We start from the raw sequence: 23,849 nt of genomic DNA, 5'->3' as shown, positions 1-23,849 counted from the left end.
AACATTCTCCCTCTAACTCTCTCACCTGTTCCTACCTCAACAATTAAGAAACTCCTTCTGAAACTAAAACCTTGCAGCTGATAATCTACCTACTAACTTCCTAAAAATGGCTGCTGAATCCATATCTTACCATGTTTCCATCCTCATTAACCACTCTGTACAAGAATCCTATATCCCACTTTTTGTGTTTCAAACAACTCAGTCCTTTTGTGCCTAGTTTATCTAAAATATGTTAATTCTTAAGGAACTCTTGACTGTCCTGACTTAGATGTTTACAAGCCAAAGTAATATTATGTTTTAAACAAATGGCTGGAAATATTTTTTAGCAATATAGAATTACCTGCTGGTTATGTTTAATAGATAGGCAGCTATTTTTAAGAAAACAATGACTGCTACTTGTTTATTTATTTATTTATTTGACATTTGTCTACTGTGCAAGTCCAACTGGGCCAGAAAGTACCCATTTTCAGTGGAGGCCCAGGGATAAAAGGTCCACAATCACAATTTTTCAAAAATCAGTTATAGATATTTTAAATCACAAAGTATAATGTTATACTACAATACATACGAGTGAAAAAAAAATTAATGAGAAAAACATAGAACATATGTTTCATAGCAGAGTGCAATAAAAAACAATAACACGAGTAGGAGAAAATATGTGAAAAATTCATTAGTCATATTATTTGTTACATAGATTAGTATGCGATAAATGAGACTAGAGACAATTCTAATAAAATATTTAAAAGAGATATTAGAGATTACATGATTAGAAACAGTGAGGGGAAATTGAGTGATGTTTTAGTATGACAGAAGGTGTTCATATTATGGTTATAGAAGGAAGAAGGATGGAGAGAAAAGGATATTATAAGAAGAGTGGAGGTTAATGTGTCTTCAAGTAGCTTAGGTGAGTAGGGAGGAAAGAAAAAGGCAGAGGAAAGGTCTGCAGAAATGAAGTGGATACGGTATGGTAGTGGGAAAAACAAAAAAAAGTGGAGTAGGAGGTTGTGTTGTGAGTTTGAAGGGGGTGGGTGAAGTATAGAGAGTAAATTCAGCTAGGATTAAGCACAGGAGCAGGTCCATGATTTTGTAAAGTATTATTTTAGGGAGCATTTAAACGTCGGTAGGTTATAAATAGTTCTGTTGGTTAGAGACCAGTAGTTCCATTTTTTTTTTTTTTTTTGCTTTGAGTACGAATATAGGCTTTGTGCAGAGGATTTATTTGGCTTATTTATGGTGAGAATTTGTTTGTCTTCTGATGTGAGAGCTCTTTTAGGGAAATATATGTTTATTAAAGTGGTAAGAACTGGGCAGGCTAATGGTTTGTGTATAATTTTATGTATTGTTATAAGTTGAATATAGGAGAGATGGAGGTGGAGCTCCAGCCTGATAAGGGTATCCAGACCTTTACAGTGATGGGTAAAGGAGGACAAATTAGTATCACACTTGGCAATTTTGTTGTAGCAGTTTTCAAGTTAGTTTTTTATGGATGATTGTAAATTGGTTGGAATTGGAGATCCACAGACTAGGGAGGGCAGAAGGTATGTTTTGGCTACAGTAATTTTTATGGGTGTGCTCAGACAATCTTTGTTTCTGTATAGCACGCCTGTTTTTAATGGGTTTTCTTTATATTGCTTTGGATGTGGAGTTCAAATTTAAGATTAACATCTATTGTGACTCCTAATAGTTGGTATGACGGACTAATTCAATTTCAATGCCAGTTGCCAAAAAGATTTAGAAAGATAGTTTGTTAAGGGTGTGAGTTTTTTAGGTAAAGAGGAGCAGTTTGTTTTTTGGGGGTTGAGTAAGAGTTGTGCTCTTGTAAATCAAGTTTCACTGGAGATGACAACTTGTTGAATGATTTCTTGAAGGTGAGTTAAGGTGTTTGAAGAGCAGATGATGGTAGTCATCTGCATATTGAATCAAGGTGACATTACAAGAAGATGAAAGTAGGTTAATGATAACTAATTGACTAAATGAAATAAATAAAATTTGAAAATTTAGGCTTGTAATGTATGGTGTCTGTTGCTTGAAATACATGAACTAATTAACTTAAAACTGATAGTCACCAAAACTATTACTTTAATCAATTTTTTAGCTGTCAGACCTAAATGAAGTCATTTTCTTGGATTTGAAGTTTAGGGCACTAATTAATACTGTCTACTGGGATAACCAGGTTTTTCTACTCTGAAACATATATAACTTGACCTTTGCAGAGAACCTGGCATACCTGGCATGCATGTTTGTAATGTTGTTTTAGGAAACAGGAAAGACAGTCATAGACAGTAATTTAAGCAATTTAAATCTGGTATTTCAAACAAATGCGAAGATGTTATGACTGTTTTTGCTTTTTCTTGTTTTAGCCATGCAGATTAATATTATGGTGAGAACTGCATCTGCTCTTCTAGACCAGTTCTATGAGAAAAGACGACTACTGATTGTTTCTACTCCCACGGCTGCCAGTTACTTCTACAGATTTCAGATGGGAGCACTTTTGGTAAATGAACTGCTTTTTTACTGCTAAATTGTTATGCTGTCCTTAACTGATGGAATAGCTCAGTGATGTACTGTTCTGTACTTAACAATGTTTGTCTGTTACTCACAGAGTGGTAATAATAATTTTCCTTTTGACAACCCATACCCTAAAATAATTGCAGTGTGCCCATATTTTGCCAGTGCTTACTGCTTAGAACCGAGGATGGACTTAGTCTTGTAGGGTTACTGCCAAGCCTAATCTTGTTGAATAGTCACATTTGTGTAATTTAGTGTTATATGTTAGAACATCATCCATTCTTCCCTGAACTAGGTAGAAGCAAGATCACTCGTAATTTATTAGTCCACTAACTGAAAATTTGGCTTCATCTGACCATGATTTTCATTCCATATCCGTCCAGCTAAAATATTAGTAACTATATTTGTATATGCTGACACACACATCTTAATTGGTTAATTTACTGTTTAGTTTTAATGTACCATTCAGTTTAACACACTGGGATAATAAGTAATAAATAAGGCACTGATTTCCTAAAACAGGTGCTGTTGTTCATAATTATATTGTAACATTCTGTATTTTAAAAAAAATTGTTGTACTACATCATCATAATCTCAAAACACACTACTATGATATAATTGTTATACCATCATTCCTTAAATGGAATGTTGTTATACCCACATTGGTTTCATATATACAGATTTACAACACTTGGGAAATCCTGGAAAAAAAGCATCATTTAATTAGTGCTGGCATGCTTGGATGATACTCAAGTTGCATATTAATATATTATTTAATTTCTTAAAACAGAATATTCACACTTGCCTCTTGACCTAAATTTTTTTTAATTTTCACAAAGGAAGCCATCAGCTGTATTATTGTTTTGTAAGAGAGCATCAATAGTTACCCTTTGTTCATGCGCAGGCAGGTACTGATTTGGTATGTATGTCCAGTTGCACATTATTGTTATGAGGGATCACTTAAATAAGGCCAAGGTGGAACATTCCTGATACCATTTTGGTAGTAAGCTCTGTTGCAGCAGATTGCCTGAAAATTGTTCAAGACAGAGAAGCTCATTAACTCAGTTAACAAATAAATAAAATTAAAAACTGAATTTAACAGTTGGTAGCAAATGAATGTGCACAAGAAATCTCACACTATACCTAAGGAACCACTAGCAATCCTATAGTAGTAGAAAGCAGTACTTATAGTGGGCAGTAGGGAATTGTTAACTCCATTAGGTATGAACGACAGAAACAATGTGAGCTAGAGGTAGCACCACCATGATTTTAAATAAGATGCAATATGAAATGGGTAACTACTGCAGCCCCCCCCCCCCCCAAAAGAGGAGTGATACAGTAATAGTTTTGAGTACCATTAAATAACTTCACTGGAGATTTCTGCACAGAGGTGTCAGCTCAGTGCTGTAAAGCCCCATGTGAAAGGCACTGCAAGAGTTGATATGTGAAAAAAAAACAAGGCATGAACTACCATAGAGACATCCTCAGGTAGTCTTGGCTCTGTGACAAAAAGGAATAAAACCCTGGCTGTCACTCAGACTACCCAAGTTCAATTATAACTGCGAGCACTGGAAAAGCTGGGCTGAAAGGGTATGACAGAGCAGCCAAATAACAGAGTGCCTGCCCTAGGAGGAGAGACTGATGGCCCCCTGTGAGAAGAGACTAGTGTGAAAGGGTATGACAGAGCAGCCAAATAACAGAGTGCCTGCCCTAGGAGGAGAGACTGATGGCCCCCTGTCAGAAGAGACTAGTGTGAAAGGGTATGACAGAGCAGCCAAATAACAGAGTGCCTGCCCTAGGAGGAGAGACTGATGGCCCCCTGTGAGAAGAGACTAGTGTGAAAGGGTATGACAGAGCAGCCAAATAACAGAGTGCCTGCCCTAGGAGGAGAGACTGATGGCCCCCTGTCAGAAGAGACTAGTGGTCCAGAGGCTGTTTTGCCTTGGGAACATGGAAGCTGGCAGACAGACGCACTCACATATGTAAGCTGGCATAGTAGGCCCTTGCAGTGATGTGGGCACCCTTGTCAGGTTTCAGCAGGTGGGGTTAGAACCTTACATAGGGAAACATCCCTTGATGACAGCAGTGGGGGAATAAAACATGATAAAAAAGATGTCTTCAGATGGAGCTAGGATTTAATCATGGGGATATTCCTTGAGTCCTTATGTGAATGCAAGATGACAAAGTCAGTGGATACCTGGCCGGCTGTAAGCTGATCATCAAAGAAGACATCAATATTTCAAACTTTAGCCACATTATCCCACCTACTGCCACCACAGGTAATAAAAGGTGAAGCAGAAGACATTGCTCATCCTGCCAAAACCTGTGTCTTGGTAGTATTGAGTTTCATATGAGATTATTGTTTTAAATTACTCAACAAGAAATTCGCCTTTATACTCTCATTAGGGAATTATAGAGCTCTTCCATCTATAGAGCAGCACTAGGCTAACCCTCTTCATCTGATTGTACCACTCATAGGAAGCAGTAGGAGTCCCAAGACTGAGCTCTGAGGCACTTTAGACTCCGGTGGTTAAGGCTGACATGTACTAAGACAAGAAACTAAGTTCTTGGTACTTCAGAAAGGTGGGAGGCAAACCTTTCCAAAGTATTAGAGGAAAGGCCACACACAGTAATATTTAAGATGCTCAATCAGGATTTCATGGTCAACAATGCCAAATGTTACAGAGAGAACAAACAGACCAGAAGGAGTAAAAACACTGATCTTGTGGCATTTGGAGGTCATTAAATACCTAATTAAGGTCTAGCCATGATTAAGGTGAGTACAAAAAAAGAACTTGTATGGATTCAAGAGTTCAGGTATTATTAAAATGAGATTCACTGTTGGTATAAATTGCCTTCTGCATTTCCTTTCCAAGGAATGGCAAGTCAGTCATTGGCCAGAAGTGATCAAGACATTTGTGAGCTATACAATGCTTTTTGCAGACCTAGATAATGGCAGCCTTTATTAGAAGAGATTGAAAAAAATTTAGGCTTCAGAGAGAACTTCTGCATCTGATAAATAACTAAACACAGAACTCTCTTGCAGGCTATAGACAACTTAAAAGGTCTCGAATCACACTTGTAAGATGTAAGGCACACATTTAAAATCACTGATGCAAACTCATGTTTGTGGAAACTGGAAATTCCTTCCAGGATGAAACTGGATATTTCCAAGTCTTGTTTGTGTTATCTTCCATGGATGTGCAAGGACTGAATGTTGATTTAACTGTGGAAAGCTTGTAGGCAAACAAGAAAATAACAATAATAAGAAATGTAGCCAGCCAGGTGGCATGAGAGGTTAAACACCCCAGTACCCAGTAGCACATGCCTGGTCTCTTTGCTGATGCTGAGATCTCCATCGACAGAAAGCTAACTGTATATGGGAGATCTCGGGCTGATAGTGAGCATAGTTCTTATTGACATCTATTTCTGTCATGCCACAGGACAGAGTTCCTGTATTGATGTCCCACCCTTCATCCTTCCTGCCTTAGAGAGCAGAGCTCAAAGCTTAAACCATGACCCGTGTTTCATTGGAAGGGACAAGATGTGTAAGAGGTGGGTCTAGCAAATCCAGTTAGAAACTAACTCATCTGTATTGCCTACACTGACTTTTAAAAAAGTAACTGATTTACAGAAAAAGATGAGATAGGAGAAAGTTTACTCAGATTTTAGTAATTTATTTGTTCAACATTAGGAAGACTGACAGTGGTAAAGCCTGGAATCAAACCAGAAAAGGTATTGATCAGTCTATGGGCTTAGTTCCAATGCCAAGTATACGACTGGCATAACCTGATGGAATACAAAATACAGAATATGATGCAAATGCTGGATTGGAGAGTCATCTGGTTAAAGATCAGAAGAGGAGAAGTCTGCAGTTTATTAAGGAGTAACTCATGTTAAAAGGGCCCCTCTAATTAAGAAGTTTATTTTTTAAAATGCTTTTTTATAGTTTTGTTTAATTCCTAGAAAATAGTTGACTTTTGCATTCGGCAACTAAGAATTCACATAACTGCATATAATGCACAGTCACAGTTTCATTTTCCATTTAAAAAAAGTTGACTATTGTGAATAAACAATTACTTGTTATTACCCTTCCTCCTGCTGTTTTGGGTAGTCACGTGGCTGGGGCCTGAAATGTGTGTGTGTGTGTGTGTGTGTGTGTGTGTGTGTGTGTGTGTGTCTGCAATACGGGAAAGGTGGATAAGGTAGAGCACAAGCATGAAATCACAATGTTAAAAATAAGTCACACACACATAAATATATATAGCTTTAGATATTTAGATATAGATGTATAGATATGTACACACACACACGCACACACACACACACACACACACACACACACACACACACACACACACACACACACACACACATACACAGGTGTATAATGGGTATACTTTAAAAACTCATAGCACCCAAATGTCAACTTTGTTAATTTTGCTCAGAGACAAATTCTCAGAGATACATCTAAAAACATGTTTTAGTCGGGGCAAGTCTCCCTCCTCCAATACCTATGTGTGTGTGCCCCCCCCCCCCCACACCCCATAATAGTTATATATTCTCACTCTGAGATTGCACAGTACCAGGGTAAAGGGAATATTCCTCAACCTGATATTCTAGTGATCTTGCACTGCTGTCAACTATGTTTTGTCAACCAAAGTTTGCCAACAAAACAGATGTCAGCTTTAAAGAAAATCAACTTTATTAAGGTCCCCCATACGTGTGTGTGTGTGTGTGTGTGTGTGTGTGTGTGTGTGTGTGTGTGTGTGTTTGTGTATCTATCTGTCCTTGGAGTGGTAATCACTGCCTGCATGCAGTTCTGTTAGTACCTGAACTCCATGGTGGTACATTTAATAGGTGAGCCACTTCTTAACTGTTCCAGCTGCACTGTGGGGCAACTAGTTCATAGTCCTACAATTTTCCAGGTAATAAGATGTTGCCCTTTTGGGAATGAGGATGAGTATGAATTGATAAGTGATACTACAGTACAATTCAGCTCATCTCTGCAGGGTGTGTTGCACTGCAGTACCATTTACCATAATTTCTCCCTAAATATCAAAAGTAGCAACTGCAAATATAGTAATGTCAATGAGTTTAACAAGCACAACTTGAAATCATACATATATCTACATAAGATAAATCAAAATGTGATGTCAGAAATAAAGGACAAATGTCCAGAACAGGAAAATACTTTTAAAAGCAATAACTGATTATGGAGAGATCATAGACCTTATTATGAGCTGCTAAATAACCCTGTACAATAAAAGGGATTTGACAGCCAACCTAATAGCCCTAGAAAGTGAGCTGAATATATATAGACTAGAAGGGACAACGGCTTTGATCTGTTAAGAAAATGCTTCTTGCAATTTAGGATTTCCTCACAGCCTCCATCTGCCTACTATGTGACTCTGAGCACCACACTTTACCAGACAGTACTCAAGAAATGGGGGTGACTGGGAAATTGACCTAGACTCCTCAATGGTATCCTTTGCTGTACTCTGAGAAACTACCAATTAACCAATAGAAAATGTACCTCTGAGCAAAGCAGTAAATTTAAATGTCACTGGTTATGGTTCCAAGAAGATGTAATACTGCAAGTGCAAAGCAAAACACAAAAACAGTGGGCAAGCTTAGCAGCTTAGCTGAATGTAAGGTAGTTTTAGAATCTGTGGGGTTTATGTCAGAGATTTGGGATGCATGGCTAGGCTTAAAAAGGCCTGTCTAGTCATTAACCTAATACAAACCTATGAACTTATGTGGTACCAGAAATGCTGTCTTATCTAAAAATCCCACTGTTGAAATGAGTATTTGCTTTGGAAGATATTTGCTAGCATTTGCAGCATATATAGACAAATTGTAGGAAGTAATATTACTAGAAGTATTAGCAAGCCCACTGCCTCCACTTATTGTATCTCTCTTGAAACCAGTGTGAAATCTAGAAGTTAGTGAGGGGTGTAAAATGCAGTTTTGTAAGTAAACTTACCATAATGGTAGATTGTGAATGATCTGTGCTGCAGTAATCTTAGCTATATGGGTTATATACTGCATAAGATATACCAGTCAGCCAGTTCCAAAAGTTTAATGGCCCTTCCACATGCCCATACCATTGATGGCTTAAGCAGAGCTGTAGAAAATTAATAGTCTAGGCACCAAGCCCTTCAGAGCTTTCATGCCAACTGAAAGACGGAAGCAAAAGCCCTGAAAGAGGACAATGATAGGTAAGTAAAAATCAAAGTCTATACCCTAGCAACAAAAATCACACAAAAATAAGGGGTTAGAAGTAGGGGGTGTCTACTGAAGCAGTGAAGTTTAGTTACACATCTACACTATGTTAATCATCTGATCACTGTTGCAGTAGCCTTAGATATATGGGTAGAGTACCATACTTTATAAAGACTGTGAAAACGAAGGATGAGGGTTCAGGATCCCCTGGAGAATGGTCCTAGCAAAGTCTGCTCTAGACCTGGAAAAGGAGTGAAGTTTGTAGTGTTGTGTAAAATTATACACACACAACCATGTTGCTGCCTCTCTAATACATCTAGAGTCCACCTCGTACCAAAAACCAATGATGATGCCAAGGTCCTTCCAGAATGAGCCTTGACCTTGCCTGGAACTGCATTGTAATGGGAGGAAATAAAACCAAGAGATAGCATGGTTCAACCTTTTGGAATGAGCCTTGACCCTTCCTAGAATTGCATTGTTATGGTAGGAATAACATCAGGAGATAGCAAGGATTAAACATTTGGAAATAGTCTGCTTTGGCACACATTGAACTTTTTTTCTTACCATTATAAGAAATGAATAACATTAGAATTTCTGTAGGTTTTAGTTCTGATAAGATAGCATCTGAGTTGTCTGTGGAAATCACAGAATGAAGAATCCTTTCTTCTTCACCTTTAGGTTCTGGAAAGCAGACAAGGAGATGGATAAAATGGTTCAAACTAAATTTAAATATGATTTTAGGCATTAATGAAAGATTAGCTCTCAAAAAAACCCTGTCTTTGTGAAAATGAGGTAAGGTTGACCCACCGTGTAAGCTTGCAACTCACTCTTCTTGCAGAAGTCAGAGCTGTCAGAGAAATTGTTTTCTATGATAGGAACCTCAAATCAGCTTGACGAGCTGGGTCAGATGAAGTAGGAGTTAATTTTTCTAAAACAAAATTAAAATCCCAAAAAGGAGTCATCTGTTTTCTCGGTAGAAAGGTTAGCAGAACCCCTTTCAAAAATATTTTGGTATAAAAATGTGTTGAAAGAAGGGGATTCATGAGCAGATATGCAGAAATGGCCAATGAATGAAGTAGATAGTGGAATAAGACATGCCGATGGATAACTCACACAGATATTGTAGAACCAGAGACATGCTATCCTTAAAAGGGTCTTGGTTTTTATTGTAACATGAACTAGAAAATAGTTTCCATTTACTAATATATGATTTACTAGTAGTAGGTTTATTTGCCTTCTTTAGTATCTAATGCATGTCCTCAGAATCTAGGTACCTAAAAAGGTATTAAAGCTCTATCATCTAGGCAGTTAGTTGAAGGAGTTTCAACTTGGGGTGCATCAAACAACCCCGTCTTTGTATGAGTAGGTTCAGTCTTGGTAATTGCCCTTGGTAATTTCCAAAAGAAGGAGGGCTACTGCTTCCTGGGCCAGAAGGAAGAAACCACAGTGACCCTTGTAGAGTCATTCTGAATCTTCAGAATGATGTTGGATATCAGTAGAAAGGGTGGAAAGGCAGACAGGAGCATTGCTGTCATAGGAAATAAGATTGCACCTGTTTTTCAGGACTGCTTACAAGAAGTCTAGCTACAGAATGTTGTTAATTGTTTGTTGTGAATGGAAGCAAAAAGATCTACCTGATGAGTTCATCACAGATGGGTCAAATCGTAGAAGACCCCTTATTCAATTTCCATTCACGGGGGTCTGTCCTGGTCCTACTCAGCTTGTCTGCTACAATGTTTTGATCTGACAGAATGTAAGATGCCAGTAGTATGAGACTGTGAGAAGCTGTTGTATCCCAGGCTAACATAGCATACAGAGAATAAGATTTGGAATCCCTCTACATCCAACATGAACTTATATGGTTTCACACAACTAATTAATAGCCCCGCACATTATAGCAAGACATCAAATTCCTTATTAGACTGGATCCTGGTATCAGACCTTAGCAGATTTACCACCACAGGTACAATGTCAGACTCTCTCAGTGACCATCTCCCAATCTGTAAAACCAGACATCTCACACATCTGCTGAAACAGCATGCTGATAAAACAATAAGCAACTTGTCCAATTTTAACCCAGACATATTCATTACTAGCCCATCATCTATTAACTGGAGCATCCTAAAAATCTTCCCCTTAGATGATGCTGTAAACAAATTCAATACAACTTTCCTAAATATCCTAAATAGCCTTGCATCTCCTAGAAGGAAGAGACTAAAAACAAATAATGCCATTTGGCTATCCAAAAAGAGTAGAATACTAATGCAATATAAAGAAAAAGCATGGAAAGAACGGCAAAAATATAAAACACCACAATATCCCAAAAACTTCAGAATGCTCCACAACCATTCTAAAAAATAAATAAATGAAGACAAAAAAACTATACTATAACAACTTGCAGAACAATAGTAAATGCAACTCTAACAATTCTAGTCAGCCATTAAAGAAATCTTATATCCCAGCCAAAAATTCAACCCTGACTCCTCCCACAGTAACAGTATAGCATCTCTAACCAATGATTTCTGAACATCTAATCCCAACGCTGCCCAAAACCCACATGTCACCACATCCACTTTCACCTTCAAATTTGTGTCCACATCCTATATAAAACTATTTTTAAACAAACTCAAACCACGCTCTGTTTCAGCTGATGATGGTTCAAGCAAGTACTTTAAAATTGCAGATAATAGCATTGCCTATCCTGTCTCAATCCATATAAATAGGTCAATCCAGGAATCCCACATTCCCAGTCTGTGGAAAAAAAATTACACGTTATCCCTCTGTACAAAGGAGGAAATTTAACAGATATCACTAACTTTAGACATATAGCACTCTTATCCCCCCTCTAACATACTTGAAAAATATATTCAAAAACAATTGCTGAACAATCTCCTGCAGGAAGCACTCCCATTCCCCACGCAGCACAGCTTCTGCCTCTCCCATAGTACTAACATTGCATTCCTAATCTTTGTAGATACCGTTAATAAAGCTAGGGGTACTGGTGAACTCCTGATTTCTAGACATGTCTACAGCCTTCAACACAGCAAACTTGTATTTCAAATATCCTCACTAGGTCCAGCTCAGCCCAGCCTTTTATGGTTCAAAATCTACTTGTCCAATATATATCAGTCAGTAAAGTGACACTCCTCCCATAAGGCTCAATCCCTGCCCCCCCTCCTCTCTAACATTCTCACCAGCACTCTCCACAAATCCACACAACAGACCTCCCTAACACAGTACACTTGTGACTACATTCTTATATGCATATCAGGCTGCCTGTCACATATCAAAAACATTATTAAAATGTGGCTTTGTAACTCATAAGTCATGGTCAAGCTAAAACAAAAACACACTTTTTTTCACCGAATCCCACTCTCATGAAAAAACATTTAAATCCTCTCTCTTAATAATATAATGGTTTAAGTCACTTCTCATACCTAATTATTAGGGACGATAGTGGATGATATTCTTAAATATACAAAACTGCATATCAAAAATCATCAAAAAGTAGGGATGTTTAACAGAGTCAAAAACATTCTCATCAATGCAGCTAAAACATCATTTGCCACTACTTACCTGCTCTTCTCACTGTTTTATGGTTCTCCCATCCTTACTAACCTCAGGCATCACAAAAATCAAAACTTGAACAATGCTACAATAAAGTGGCTACATTTGCAGCAAATACCCCTTTTAGATCCCACTACTGTATAGCAATAAAAATCTGAATTGGTTAGAAATACCTCATCAATTAACATTTACACAGCTTTGTGACACCTATAAAATGATTCACCATCTGTCTGCTTGTGCAGCACTAAATGCCATTCTACACAACTATTTTCCCAATCTGTCATTACAATCTAATGGCCAAACCTCCTCTCTGTCCACAAACCTATGAAATCTGCTGGGCATGGTATGTATTCATACCATGTTGCTAATGTCTGGACTTCTTTCTCTGTATCCATCAGGTCATTATCCTCCCCCCAGTCCTTTAAAACCACTCTGAAAGACTTCCTATCCAAAATGTGGCTCTGCTCTTGCTCAGCCACATGATAAACTATATACCTAAATATGATCAAGTACCTATTTGTACCTTACACCTCCTTACTCTTCCTACTTTGCCCACTTTCTTACTTCAGTCTATTTCTCTCCCCTGACTCTGTTTTTAAATATGGCATCATATTGCAATTCCTGCTTGTGTTATACTAACTTACTTTTAATTTCTCTGTAAAGTGACTGTTTTTTTAAATATTAAATCATTGTCATATGACTTCTACCTATTATTTATCAATGTTTTCACATTATGTGTAATTTGGTATATTTATACAGCAGATGTTTTTGTAGTGTTTTAAAGACTGTAAAATTATTGTTCTTAAATTTTTTTTTAATACTTTAAGCTATTTTTCCACACGCCTTAGCTGAAAATGAGGAGCTAATGCAGTAGGACTTTCCCAGTTATTAAATGTCAATAAATAAATAGATACATACATTATACACCACATCACTGTTGTCTGTAATCACTTTTATCAACCCTAGGGACACTGATGATTGAGAAACTTGAGTGCATTTATGACTGCAAACATCTTTCTTATGTTTATGTGTTTTGGTCAGTCTTTTGTGTTCCAGAGACCTTGCAGTTTTACCCTCATAGACTCAGCTCCCTAAGCAAAGTCTAAGATGGTCATTGTCAGAGTTTGCTGGAGCGGGAAAGGAAAATGGGTGGCCTGGATTCAGGTAAAACTAGTCTCTCCACATAAGTAGTTCCCTTTTTATACTTGTCAAAACTAGATTTTGAAATGCCAGGGGGTGTTGGTGTTGGTACCAAATCAGTCTTAGGTATCATTTGATATTTCTCATGTGCAGTCTGGCAAGATAACTCATGAGAATCATGTATGCCTTGAATCGTAACATTCTGAGAAACCCCATTGCTGAAGTCCTGGACTGAGTGAAAAAAACTCTGGAATAGATCTAGATATAAATCTACTTTTTTTTCTATGGAAGAAAAGCTCTTTGAACTGAAGTATTTGGGAGACAGGGGTATAATCCTTTAGGAAGTCATCAAACAAAACTTGTGAATGTTCTCCTGCAAACCCAATATGCAAAGGTGATCTCTTATCAAAGTCAGACTTTTGACACTTTGAAAAAGACTCTGCAAAGATAGGAAGGTCTTATAACTAAGGAAAAATGTGAATACCATGCGGTCTGCAATAGGTGTCAGTGGAACTAGACACATTGTGAACACTCTTGGAGCAGTGGATAATTCAAAGAGTAATTTAGAAAACTGTCAATGTAATCAAGACAGAAATGCTTAAAAAATTAAAATGAAGACTATAGGAATATGATGATAAGCATCATTTAAATCATATGTTACCAAAAGGTGAAAGTAGGATAATAGGTAACATTTTGTGAAAGGATAGTATTTGTGCTTTTGGACAAAATGAGTGAGAAAGGAGAAAATTGGGATTGGTCTCTATTAGGCTTCTCTGTTTGGTACGAGAAATATTACCAAGTAAAAGCCTTTCCCTGTAAGAGAATGAGGAACAGTGGGTGTGATCTTCTAAGTCAAAAATGCTGAATTAAAAAAGGGAAAAAAAAGAAGTTTGATCTGGTGGATGAGGCAGATTCCCCTGAAAAGGATTGATCAGTTTCAGAGCCCATTTGTGTGACATTATCTGTTGCCAAAGATGGAAGCCGAGTGCCAGATTTTGGGGAAGACTTAAAGGCTTACCAGGGGCTTATAATTTGTAGATAGTTATTCTAACTTGTTGAACTGTCCTAGTTTCTGGGAAGCTCTCCTTTCTTTTTGGAACCTCTTTACTATTGCTTTTTGAGCATCTGCTTCCCTGAAATTGGCTGGGTTTGCTTTTTATAAAAAGGACCTGTGGTAGTTGTGGAACCTTAATCAAACTTGGAGAAGACAGGCTGAAAAAAATGAATCATGCATTGAATCAGCTTTCCTTTCTCATCAAATCTTTTCAGGATCTCAACAGCAGATGGTCCAAAAAAACCCTCCCTAACCAGCTTTAATATCCTCAGGTAAATTCTGAGAACATAACCATGCAAACCTTTGGTTCCAGTAGCAGGTGCTCTGAATGATGTATTAGCTGAATCATAAGCACATCATTGAGACACAGAAGAAATAAATGTAGTTGCTGAAGATTTTATTCCTCAGAAGTGGAAGAGATGGCTATAGTGTTCCTCATTATCAAGTGAAGCAAACAACAACCCTAATGTGAATTTGACAATTACAAATTCTAAAAATAAGTGTGGCACAGATGTACTCCTTTTTCTCCAAATCTGTCAAAGGCTTTCCATCCTTGTCAGAGGGAGAGGGATTAGCATTTACCAAACATTTAGCTGAAGCAGAATTTACCAAGAATAGTAATGCAGGGAGAGATTTGGGATTAGAAAGTAAAAATTTGTAAGACTGTGGAATTTTATATAATCTATCTGCCTTCTTAGGGACTGCAGGCTTGCCGTCTGGCGTGTTACAGGCTCTTCATGGGAAAGTACCAGCTAGCTGTCCCTGTCAGCCATTTTAAGCCTAGCCTATTTTCCTTTCAAAGGTGACAATCACACTCTGTAACTTATTTCTTTGTGGTAAACAACATAACCATTATGTCAACTCCACCAGTCTTTTATAGATTTATACACAGTAATAAGTATGCTGAGTGTTAAATGCCTAGCCAATAATCAGAGAGTAACCATGGGTGCGATTCAAACTCAGCACCTTGTGTCAGTGAGGTAGATGCCTTAACCATTGTGCCAACCCTCAACCCAAATATCTAAAACATTGGTTCATAGGTGTATTCTAGCCTAATGACCATAGGGACCTTTATGAGCCCAGCCATGCAAAAGTTAGAATCAAGCCCTGTATCTTGTGTCTAGGAATTAAATGCCTTCACCATTATACCAATGCCCACTTCCTGTTGCAATAAAACCATTCTCCAAAATCAGGAAGAACAGGAGGAACAGGAGTGGCTTGGTGAAATTCCAGTTGCAATAAATCACAATATTAAAAAAGTGGAATTTCATTATATCCCCAGTTAGATAAAAAGTTCATCCTAGATATGTTTCAGAAATAGAAAATTCTTCCAAAGGACAGTCAAAAGAAATGCTTTCCTCAGATTCAGACTCCGTCACCTCAGGAGAAAAAACTGAAGATGTTCCCTGATAATCATTTTCCTATTCATCACACTGAGAAATGAAGAATTCCTTTTCCTTTTATCACTAAAACCAGAATGAGAGGGGTCAAGAGCCTGGACTAAGCTCTGAGCTAAGCCCAATAAAGCATCCCTGTCTAATGCAACTGAGACGGGAGGATAACTTTTTAACTTTTTGCTTCTTTTTATACAGGAATTTACACAGAAGCGGACTAACTCATGTAAGAACAATAACCCCAGGGGACAGGCATTCCAGACAGGCTAGGTAGAAATGCATTCCCTGCTGCTTCCACTGAGACCAACATAAGTGGTTCTACCATGCCAGCTAAGGACACTCAAACAGCCACAGATGATGTGCCTAACCCATGACACATGGTAGCTGAAGGGACTATACCAGAGAAACCAAGAAGGCGGGAGGACTGAGGAACCAAAAAGTAGTGTTTTCACCATAAAACAACATAACAAGCACAACATGCACTTCCGCCTACCCCTAAAATCAGTTAAGTACTTTTATCAAATGTTACAGTGAAGCAAAAAGTAGAACCACAGACTACTAAGTGATAGAAAGTCACATTACAGTCCAGAAAGTGTAACATTCCTAGCATAAAACAAATAATTTAACAGAATTTTTTCTACCATAAAATAAATTGTGGAAGGTTTGCCCAGTGATAGATAGATGCTAGCCAACCATCAGTTCTTGAAAGCCTACAGGAGGAATGCTCTTCAGTGGCAGAAAAGCTCTGAAGGGCTTGGCACAAAGATTATTGATTATCTATAGCCAGGGGTGGCTCATGCTGTAGGGACTGCAGCCCCCCACCTGTAGAAAAGAAAGAAGAAAATCCCCCCACCTGTAGAAAAGAAAGACAAAAATGAAAGAAAGAAAATTGCGAGTACTAGAACTCCACGCGTGGAGTTCCCGGTACTCACAGAACTCCAGACTGCTGTGTTAGGCAGTCCGGATACAGGAGAAAGGCATCTCTGCCCTGCAACCCCAGAAGTCTGTGCAGTGATGACTGCACAGAAGAGAAGAAAACCAGACTGTGTCATCCACAGGCTGGAGCCTCCAGTCTACTCTCGCAGAGCCAGAAACCAGCCATTAGCTTGCACAGGCTGAGACAAGGCACTTGCTTTCACAGGTTACAACTGTTTACAGGATTATTAGTGTGGAACAACAGAAGACTGTGTGTGTGTGTGTAATGCCCCAGTTGCTATATTGTGGTTGGTAGAGAATACTCAGGCTTGAACCCTGTACCTTGGCTGCAGGTGGCAATGGCCTGAATTCCTTACCCACCACCATGTGTAAGAAATATTTGCAGATATTTGCCTCATATTTGTTCTGTTCCTCATAAAATTTATGGTTTCTGTGTGTTTGTTTTTCCTTGCAAAGTCAGTAGTGCTGTGGTGCACTGGTAGCATTGTTGCCTGACAGCTACAGGTTCTCTGGTTTGATTCTTGGTTGGGGTGCCTTCAGTGTAGAGTCTGCATGTCCTCCCATCTTACAAAGAACATGTGTGTGGAGTGTTTCTCCTTGCTCCGCTGAAAATTGGCTTTTGTTCCAATTCAACAGGCATTTGAATTTCAGACTTCATATTCTTCAGAAAGTACATGGTAACACAAAACCTTTTATTCTAGCAATTTTCTAAGTTTATAACATGGATATTTGAAATTTGTTCCTATTTTGGGGACTGTATTCCCCCATTATTGGCTTTGTTCAGGTGTTTTGTGCTAAGAGGTTGACAGCTATGGTGAGAACTGAATTCACTAAATGGTAGCCATTTAAGTTTCAGTCTTCCTCTCTTTCACAAAACAGTTGATTTGGCATAGTGGTATGTTGCTCTGACTGTTTTGCACAGGGTCCTCTGGGTTCAAGACTTGGCAGTGAAATGTATGGTGTTAACACAGCATTTTATTCTAGCAACTTTCCAATATTATACAAGCAATGTTTAAAATATGTCCCTGTTTTTTTAGGCTTTTGTCCCCCCCCCCATAAATGTTGGCTTTTTCCAGATTTCTTGCGCTGTAAAGTTCAGAGATACAGCTGAGTGTCGAATAGATTTTACAAGGAGCTGAAAGCTGCAGGGGAACAAAAATTTAGTGCTGCTTATGCTGAGTCTGCTTGCATTGGTAATAGCACAACAGGTAGTGTACTTGCTTTTGATGCAGAAGGCAGTGGGTTCTACTTCCACAGTAGGTAGATGCATTGCTGATACTGTACTGTGTTGTAAAGGGGGTGGATGCTGCAGTACTTTTTGGCGAAGATACCTAGTAACTATGAACCTGTTATCAGTTTGCCATCCATTCCCTATTGCGATATTACTAGCTTATCATTTTTTAATGCAACATAGGCAATTTATTCCTCAAGGGCAACAGGCACTTTATTTGTAGATGAAACAATGACATATAAAGTTGTTTGCTAGCAGAAACCTCTTCATTAGTTACAGATTTCTTCAATGTGGAATTATTTAGATGACTTTTACTTCTTCAGAAATTGTGTATATTTACTGATACTGGTGGACTGTAGAAGTTTGAGTAGACTTTTTTATGATGGAAATGTTCTGAATTGTACAGTTTTATCATTAATGGTGCATGCATTTTGTTTCATTGTTTACTGGAAAAATGTTCAAAACAAATTTAAAATGCCCTCTAATAACTGTACTGTATTGTACAAGCAATATAATTTAATACAATCAGGAAGGTGTATCAAAGAGCACGTTTATGTTTCGTGTTCAAGGGGGCTATGATTTGAAAACAGCACAAAGTTAATCTTTATCTGCCACTGGCAAAATGTATTTTCTTTGAATGTGGGTTTCAATGCTGTTTCAATAAATGTGAATTTCAAGGGCAGAGAAGTTTTAATGCTGTCTATTTTCATTGTGAGACTGCATTGCTTTGTTTAGTAGATATCTATTAGTTTGTGCTGTAAAATGCAAAATAAAACTTTCAAATGAAATCCAAATCATCGCAGAAGTAAAGCAGTATGCACATTACAGTGTTTATGGTAAATGGGGCGAAATAACCAAGGAATGGGACATTGGAATAGTTACAAGGGGGAGTCTCCATTCGACCAAGATTTTGTAAGGGGGAAAGGGCAGCAAACTCAAAGACAGCCCCAGCTGAACTATACCTCTCAACTGTCCAGATGTTAGCAGAATGAATATATTTTTGTTTCTTATTTTTGGTTTGTTCCTCATAAAATGTGTGGTTTTCTGGCAAATCATTTAGGAATTAAGTCACTAAATAATGACAGACATTGAGTTTCAGACGTCATAACCTTCCGAAAAATGCATGCTAAAGCAAGACCTGTTATTCTATTAACTGTCTTAAGTTTATGCAAGAGCAATTCTTAGTACTGTTTGTATGTTACCCCAATATATTTGGCCTTGTCCAGATTTCCTGCATTAAGAGGTTGAGAGGTATGTGCAAATAAATCGCTTTATAGAATTAGGAATATCCAAACTTATCAACTGTCCCCAATTTTGGCTCAAAATGTTGCTCTCCCCCTAATAATCCCTCTGCAAAATGGCAATTTTGGAAGAAAATGTGGAGGGTTTACAATTATAAATAGCTGTAATGATCAGAGTTATAGATTACTTTTATTTCAGAAATGCATGTAGATGTTCTTATTTTGTCAACTGCTCAAGTTAACAGTAATAATATTAAAAAGGTGTCCCTTCTTTGACAGGTTCCCAGCTGTATTGTGTGGCAATTTTATATTTTTGCATCACATTTTTGGTCTGTTTTTCATAACACTGCGGTTTTCGGGCAAATTAGTGGCAAATCATTAAAGATTGAAGTTAGAAAATAATGGCAGGCATTTGAGTTTCAAATTTCATACCCTTTAGAAAATGCATACTAATGCAAGACCTACTACTTTCTAAGTTTATAAGAGCAATATTTAAAAATTGTCCTTATTTTTGGGCCTGTGTCCCACTTCTATGTATGGCTTTGTCCAGATTTCTTGCTCTGAGATTGTGAGGTATGAGTATCAGAGCCATCACTGTCAGCCAGAGATATTTCAAATTGTGACATACTTGTTGCACCCCACTCCCCATTGTAGTGGCTCTAGATGTGTCCAAGCAAGGCAAGGAGCAGTTATGCAGTGTAAGTGTGCAGAGTATTCCCCCATCCAAGGTAGACCACAAGGTACGACCGTGGCTTTTCATCTGTCCTTGATTTTGCAGAATGTTCTGGTTTTCTGTCCTATTTTTATATTGTTGATTTATGCTTCTTATTATTCTGAAAATGCATGCTGTTGCAGTGCCCTGTTGCTCTGTGTTTTAAGTAGCAATGCTTTAATGACCATCTGGTAAGTTTGTTGGAGATTGTAAGATGCAAGTAAGCTTTAATAAGCATACTGTTAAAGAATTACCAACACTGAAAGCCTTTTGAGTTGCGTGCTACTTGTTTTTTTTTTATACTTGATTTTGACTGGCATTCCAGTAATGTATTTAAAAAGTAATTTATTTTTTCATGCCTCACAATCTTTGTGTTTCCATCTAGATATTAAGTAAGTTGTCATGTAGCCAATGCATTGAAATATTTTTTCTTCTACACTTCATTTCATCTTGATTGGACATTTCTTATGATGGTTTGGCACCCAGGGCAGCGTATTTATTTAAATTTCCAGTTGTTGTGGTTTTGAGCGTAGCCCCACCCCTTTCTAGTTGGCCACACCCATCCCCATTGGCCCCACCCATTCAGGTGTCTCCTGCAGCCCCCCTTTAATTTGAAGTCACCAGCCACCACTGTCTACAGCTTTGCTTGAGCTGTCAGTGGTCTGTGAGCATGGAAGGTACCCTTAAGTTATGGAAACTAGCCAGCTGTTATAGCCTATACAGCGTATAACCCATACTCCTAATGCTACTGCAGCAGTGATCAAATAATGATCATCTGATTTTTCCTAGCATTTAATACTGCAGTTCCTCCAGTTAATAAATCTGTCTTATATCCAATTAAATATTCAGAAGGGAGGGGTTTAACACAATGTCCCTGCATTTAATACTGAGGATGGCTTCCAGTATTGTCAACCTCAGGAAGTGTCATGTATATGGTTAAAATATCTAACTCGTCAACATGCGAGCAAATGTGACATAAGTATTTTTTTTACAATCAGCATGTTTTTATTTTGATTGTTCATGCTGATGTTTTCACGGCTTTAAGTTTGCCACATGCCTTCATGTCTGTGTTTTACCTAATGACTTTTTATGATAATTTTCCTACAGTTATTATTATTACTACCTTTATTTATATGGATATCTTATTTTTTACGTACTGATGCTTAACATGTTTTAATCAAGTATATTGCTGCCTTTTGTATTTTTTGCACCAGGCTTTAGGATTTAATTCAGTGTTCCTTTATATTGATAGTATTTTCAAAAGTAAAAAAAAAATGCTCATATGCCATAAAACAGGTTTCCTAGCATCATAACACGAAAAAAAGGCATTTATTTCTTTATTTTGATGTATTAGTATAAAACTTTACATAAATATCTAGCTTTCTGTCTATCTTTAGGAATAAGGATATTTTATTCTGTGACTACCTAAATAGTACTCATAAGTCCAGTCATTTTACACATGCAAATCTAGTAGACCCTGCATGCCTATATTACTATTGCATTTTGACTCTAAATAAGTGCCCAAAACACCCTAATTGTTATGTAACAACAATAATGCATTGTTAAGATGTGGGTTACTTTGTGATATATTTACCTGGGATTTATTCTTCTAAAAAAAAAACATTGGCATGATATACCAGGAACTAATTCATTGTTACTGATATAAAATGACATGTCACATTCTGTAATCACACACTAATAAAACAACATTGCTGCAGCTACATATAGTCTGAATCTAATAATGTGAATTATGAGAAATGTAACAGTTCCCTAGTAATCTTCTAAAAATTGCAACAACAATGTGACAATGTTTTCCAACATTCGCTTTCTCTTTCCTGTTTAAACCATCAGGATTACTCATGGGCAAGTTATCTCATTGTCTAATAATGAAAATGGATGAAAAAAAAGTTGATGTATCAGGAAATGAGAATGACTTCTGAAGACAGCAGCTAATTCTGTGTGCCATATACTGCCCAAAAGAAAGGTAGGAATTGAGTGAAAAGGGGGGATGAGTAAGCATAAGCATTACTCTTTACACTTAATAGTTGCACAGCATGTGAAAGCTGACCACTAAATCTGGCTAGATTGGTTCTGGGACCTAAAGCAATTGTTCTTCTTGGACTGATAGTAGTTCTGTCACTTGACTCTTTTACTCTTTTCTGAACAGCTGCATGCTGTGGACCTGACCATCTAACCCTACCTAGTTCATGGCTGCTAAGCTGACACACTCATTCTCCATGGGCAGTAGCCTGATAGTGCATTCATTCTGATGCAAGAGCCAAGTGAAGCAGAGGACACAGTTTGAGGTCCCTCTACCTAATCTCTCCTGGAGGTAACTTACAAGGTCTACAGTCACTGCATCTGTGTACCACACATGCCAACCCTTCCTTAACTAGTGCACTACTTCATTGTTAAGTTGCTACATTCATTGCTTCAGCAATACAACTGCACTCCTCTAGGGTGTGGTAGTCCTGCAAGATGACTTACTATCTACTCCCAGGATGGAGGAGCTCATGTCAGCTATTCACTTCCATCTTCCCTGTATGGTCACTTCAATGCCTGTTCCTGAGCAGAAGTCACCTGGAATAGAGTCAGGGCTTCATCCTTTTACACCATGGAGCTGGTTCCCTTGGCTTGTAATGTTGTTAATATGACAAGGGGCAGTATATCCAAAGTAATTTCTTGAAAATCAGCTGCCTGGCACCACCTAACACTGGACATAGTTTTGTGTATAGTGATTTCTAATGAGAGAAATCGGACAGATATATATAGTGCACCTTGTACTCTTATTTTTGTTTTTGTTGCTTAGGAGGCATTTGGTTTCCTGACACAGAAGTTGTTAAGTGTTGCATTTAGTACATTTCTTGCAGAATTGAGAAACTTGCTTCCTGGGTTACTATACACTACATTTGTAATACTCAAACAATAATCTATTTGTTTACTAATGACCCAAACATTTGCTGTTGATAAATACTTTTCTAATGCTTCAAGTGGCAAATACCTGTAGATCTACATTTTACCGTGTTATTGTTACCATGACAGGCTTGTAATGCTGTCAGCAGTGGACAGAATTCAGAATCAGCCATCAGTATAGTATGTTTCTCTTTGCATGGAACCCAGCAGGTTGCCTGTTCTCTTGCAATACAAAGGACTCTATAAGCATAACTTTGTTATTAAACCTCTTAAGCAGTAAAGAGTAATCAGATATGTTAAATTAATAGGCTACTAAATGCTAGATTTAGTAAAGTGTACTTTTTGTTCAACACTTTGTAATTATTGCCTAATTTCTTGCTCCTTATTCCTTGTTTTTATTCTGTAGAGTTTGCTAAATTATGCCTGTTGTATGATCCAAGTAAATATGTTTTTTTATTTCTCTTTATGCCATGATGATCAGGTGATTGTCAGCTCTCCACCCCAGGACCCCAATTGTCCCATTCATTTCCATTCTGCCACTAGGGGTGCAGGTTAGCTGTTCATGGAGAGACTGTCATATTGTGAATGGGTGGCATTGTAAGCCCTCCTCTCTGTGTGCCAGCTTCATGTTCATATTATCATTATCATGCAGACCTAGTGTGGCAAACCCTCTTATGGGGCACGGAGTGGGAGACATAAGGCTATGCCCCATCTCCCCTCTCAGACCTGGTGTACACTCTGCTGTGCTCTTTAGTGTACATTGGCAGTATGGCAACTACACTACTATAACAAACATTCCCCATCCTTTCCCCTGGAATGAGGTAATCAGGCCTTACCCCTTTATTCCTTTCTCCTTCCTCTTGTCAGTTCCTCCAGTAGTAGAGATGCTAATTGAGCCCTAGGAACATGGGATATGTTGAGGATTCAA

The 23,849-nt window shown here is 37.9% G+C and overlaps 1 protein-coding gene across 3 annotated transcripts in view; it reads left to right on the top strand.

The window, feature by feature from the left end:
• The window catches only part of SRPX (sushi repeat containing protein X-linked), a 1,243,861-nt gene that overhangs the window by 1,083,254 nt on the left and 136,758 nt on the right, over window positions 1-23,849 (top strand). For all 3 annotated transcript variants that reach the window (XM_044072420.1, XM_044072418.1, XM_044072419.1), the window contains one exon: window positions 2,361-2,494. In XM_044072420.1, the coding sequence (XP_043928355.1) occupies window positions 2,361-2,494 (134 nt within the window). The remainder of the gene's footprint in view (window positions 1-2,360; window positions 2,495-23,849) is intronic.

Source organism: Protopterus annectens, chromosome 5.part0 (genome assembly GCF_019279795.1).
Source record: "Protopterus annectens isolate FY-2018-M chromosome 5.part0, PAN1.0, whole genome shotgun sequence".
Taxonomy (NCBI): Eukaryota; Metazoa; Chordata; order Ceratodontiformes; family Protopteridae; genus Protopterus; species Protopterus annectens.
The sequence above is the reverse complement of the archived record's forward strand: the minus strand, read 5'-3'. Positions and strand labels throughout refer to the sequence as shown.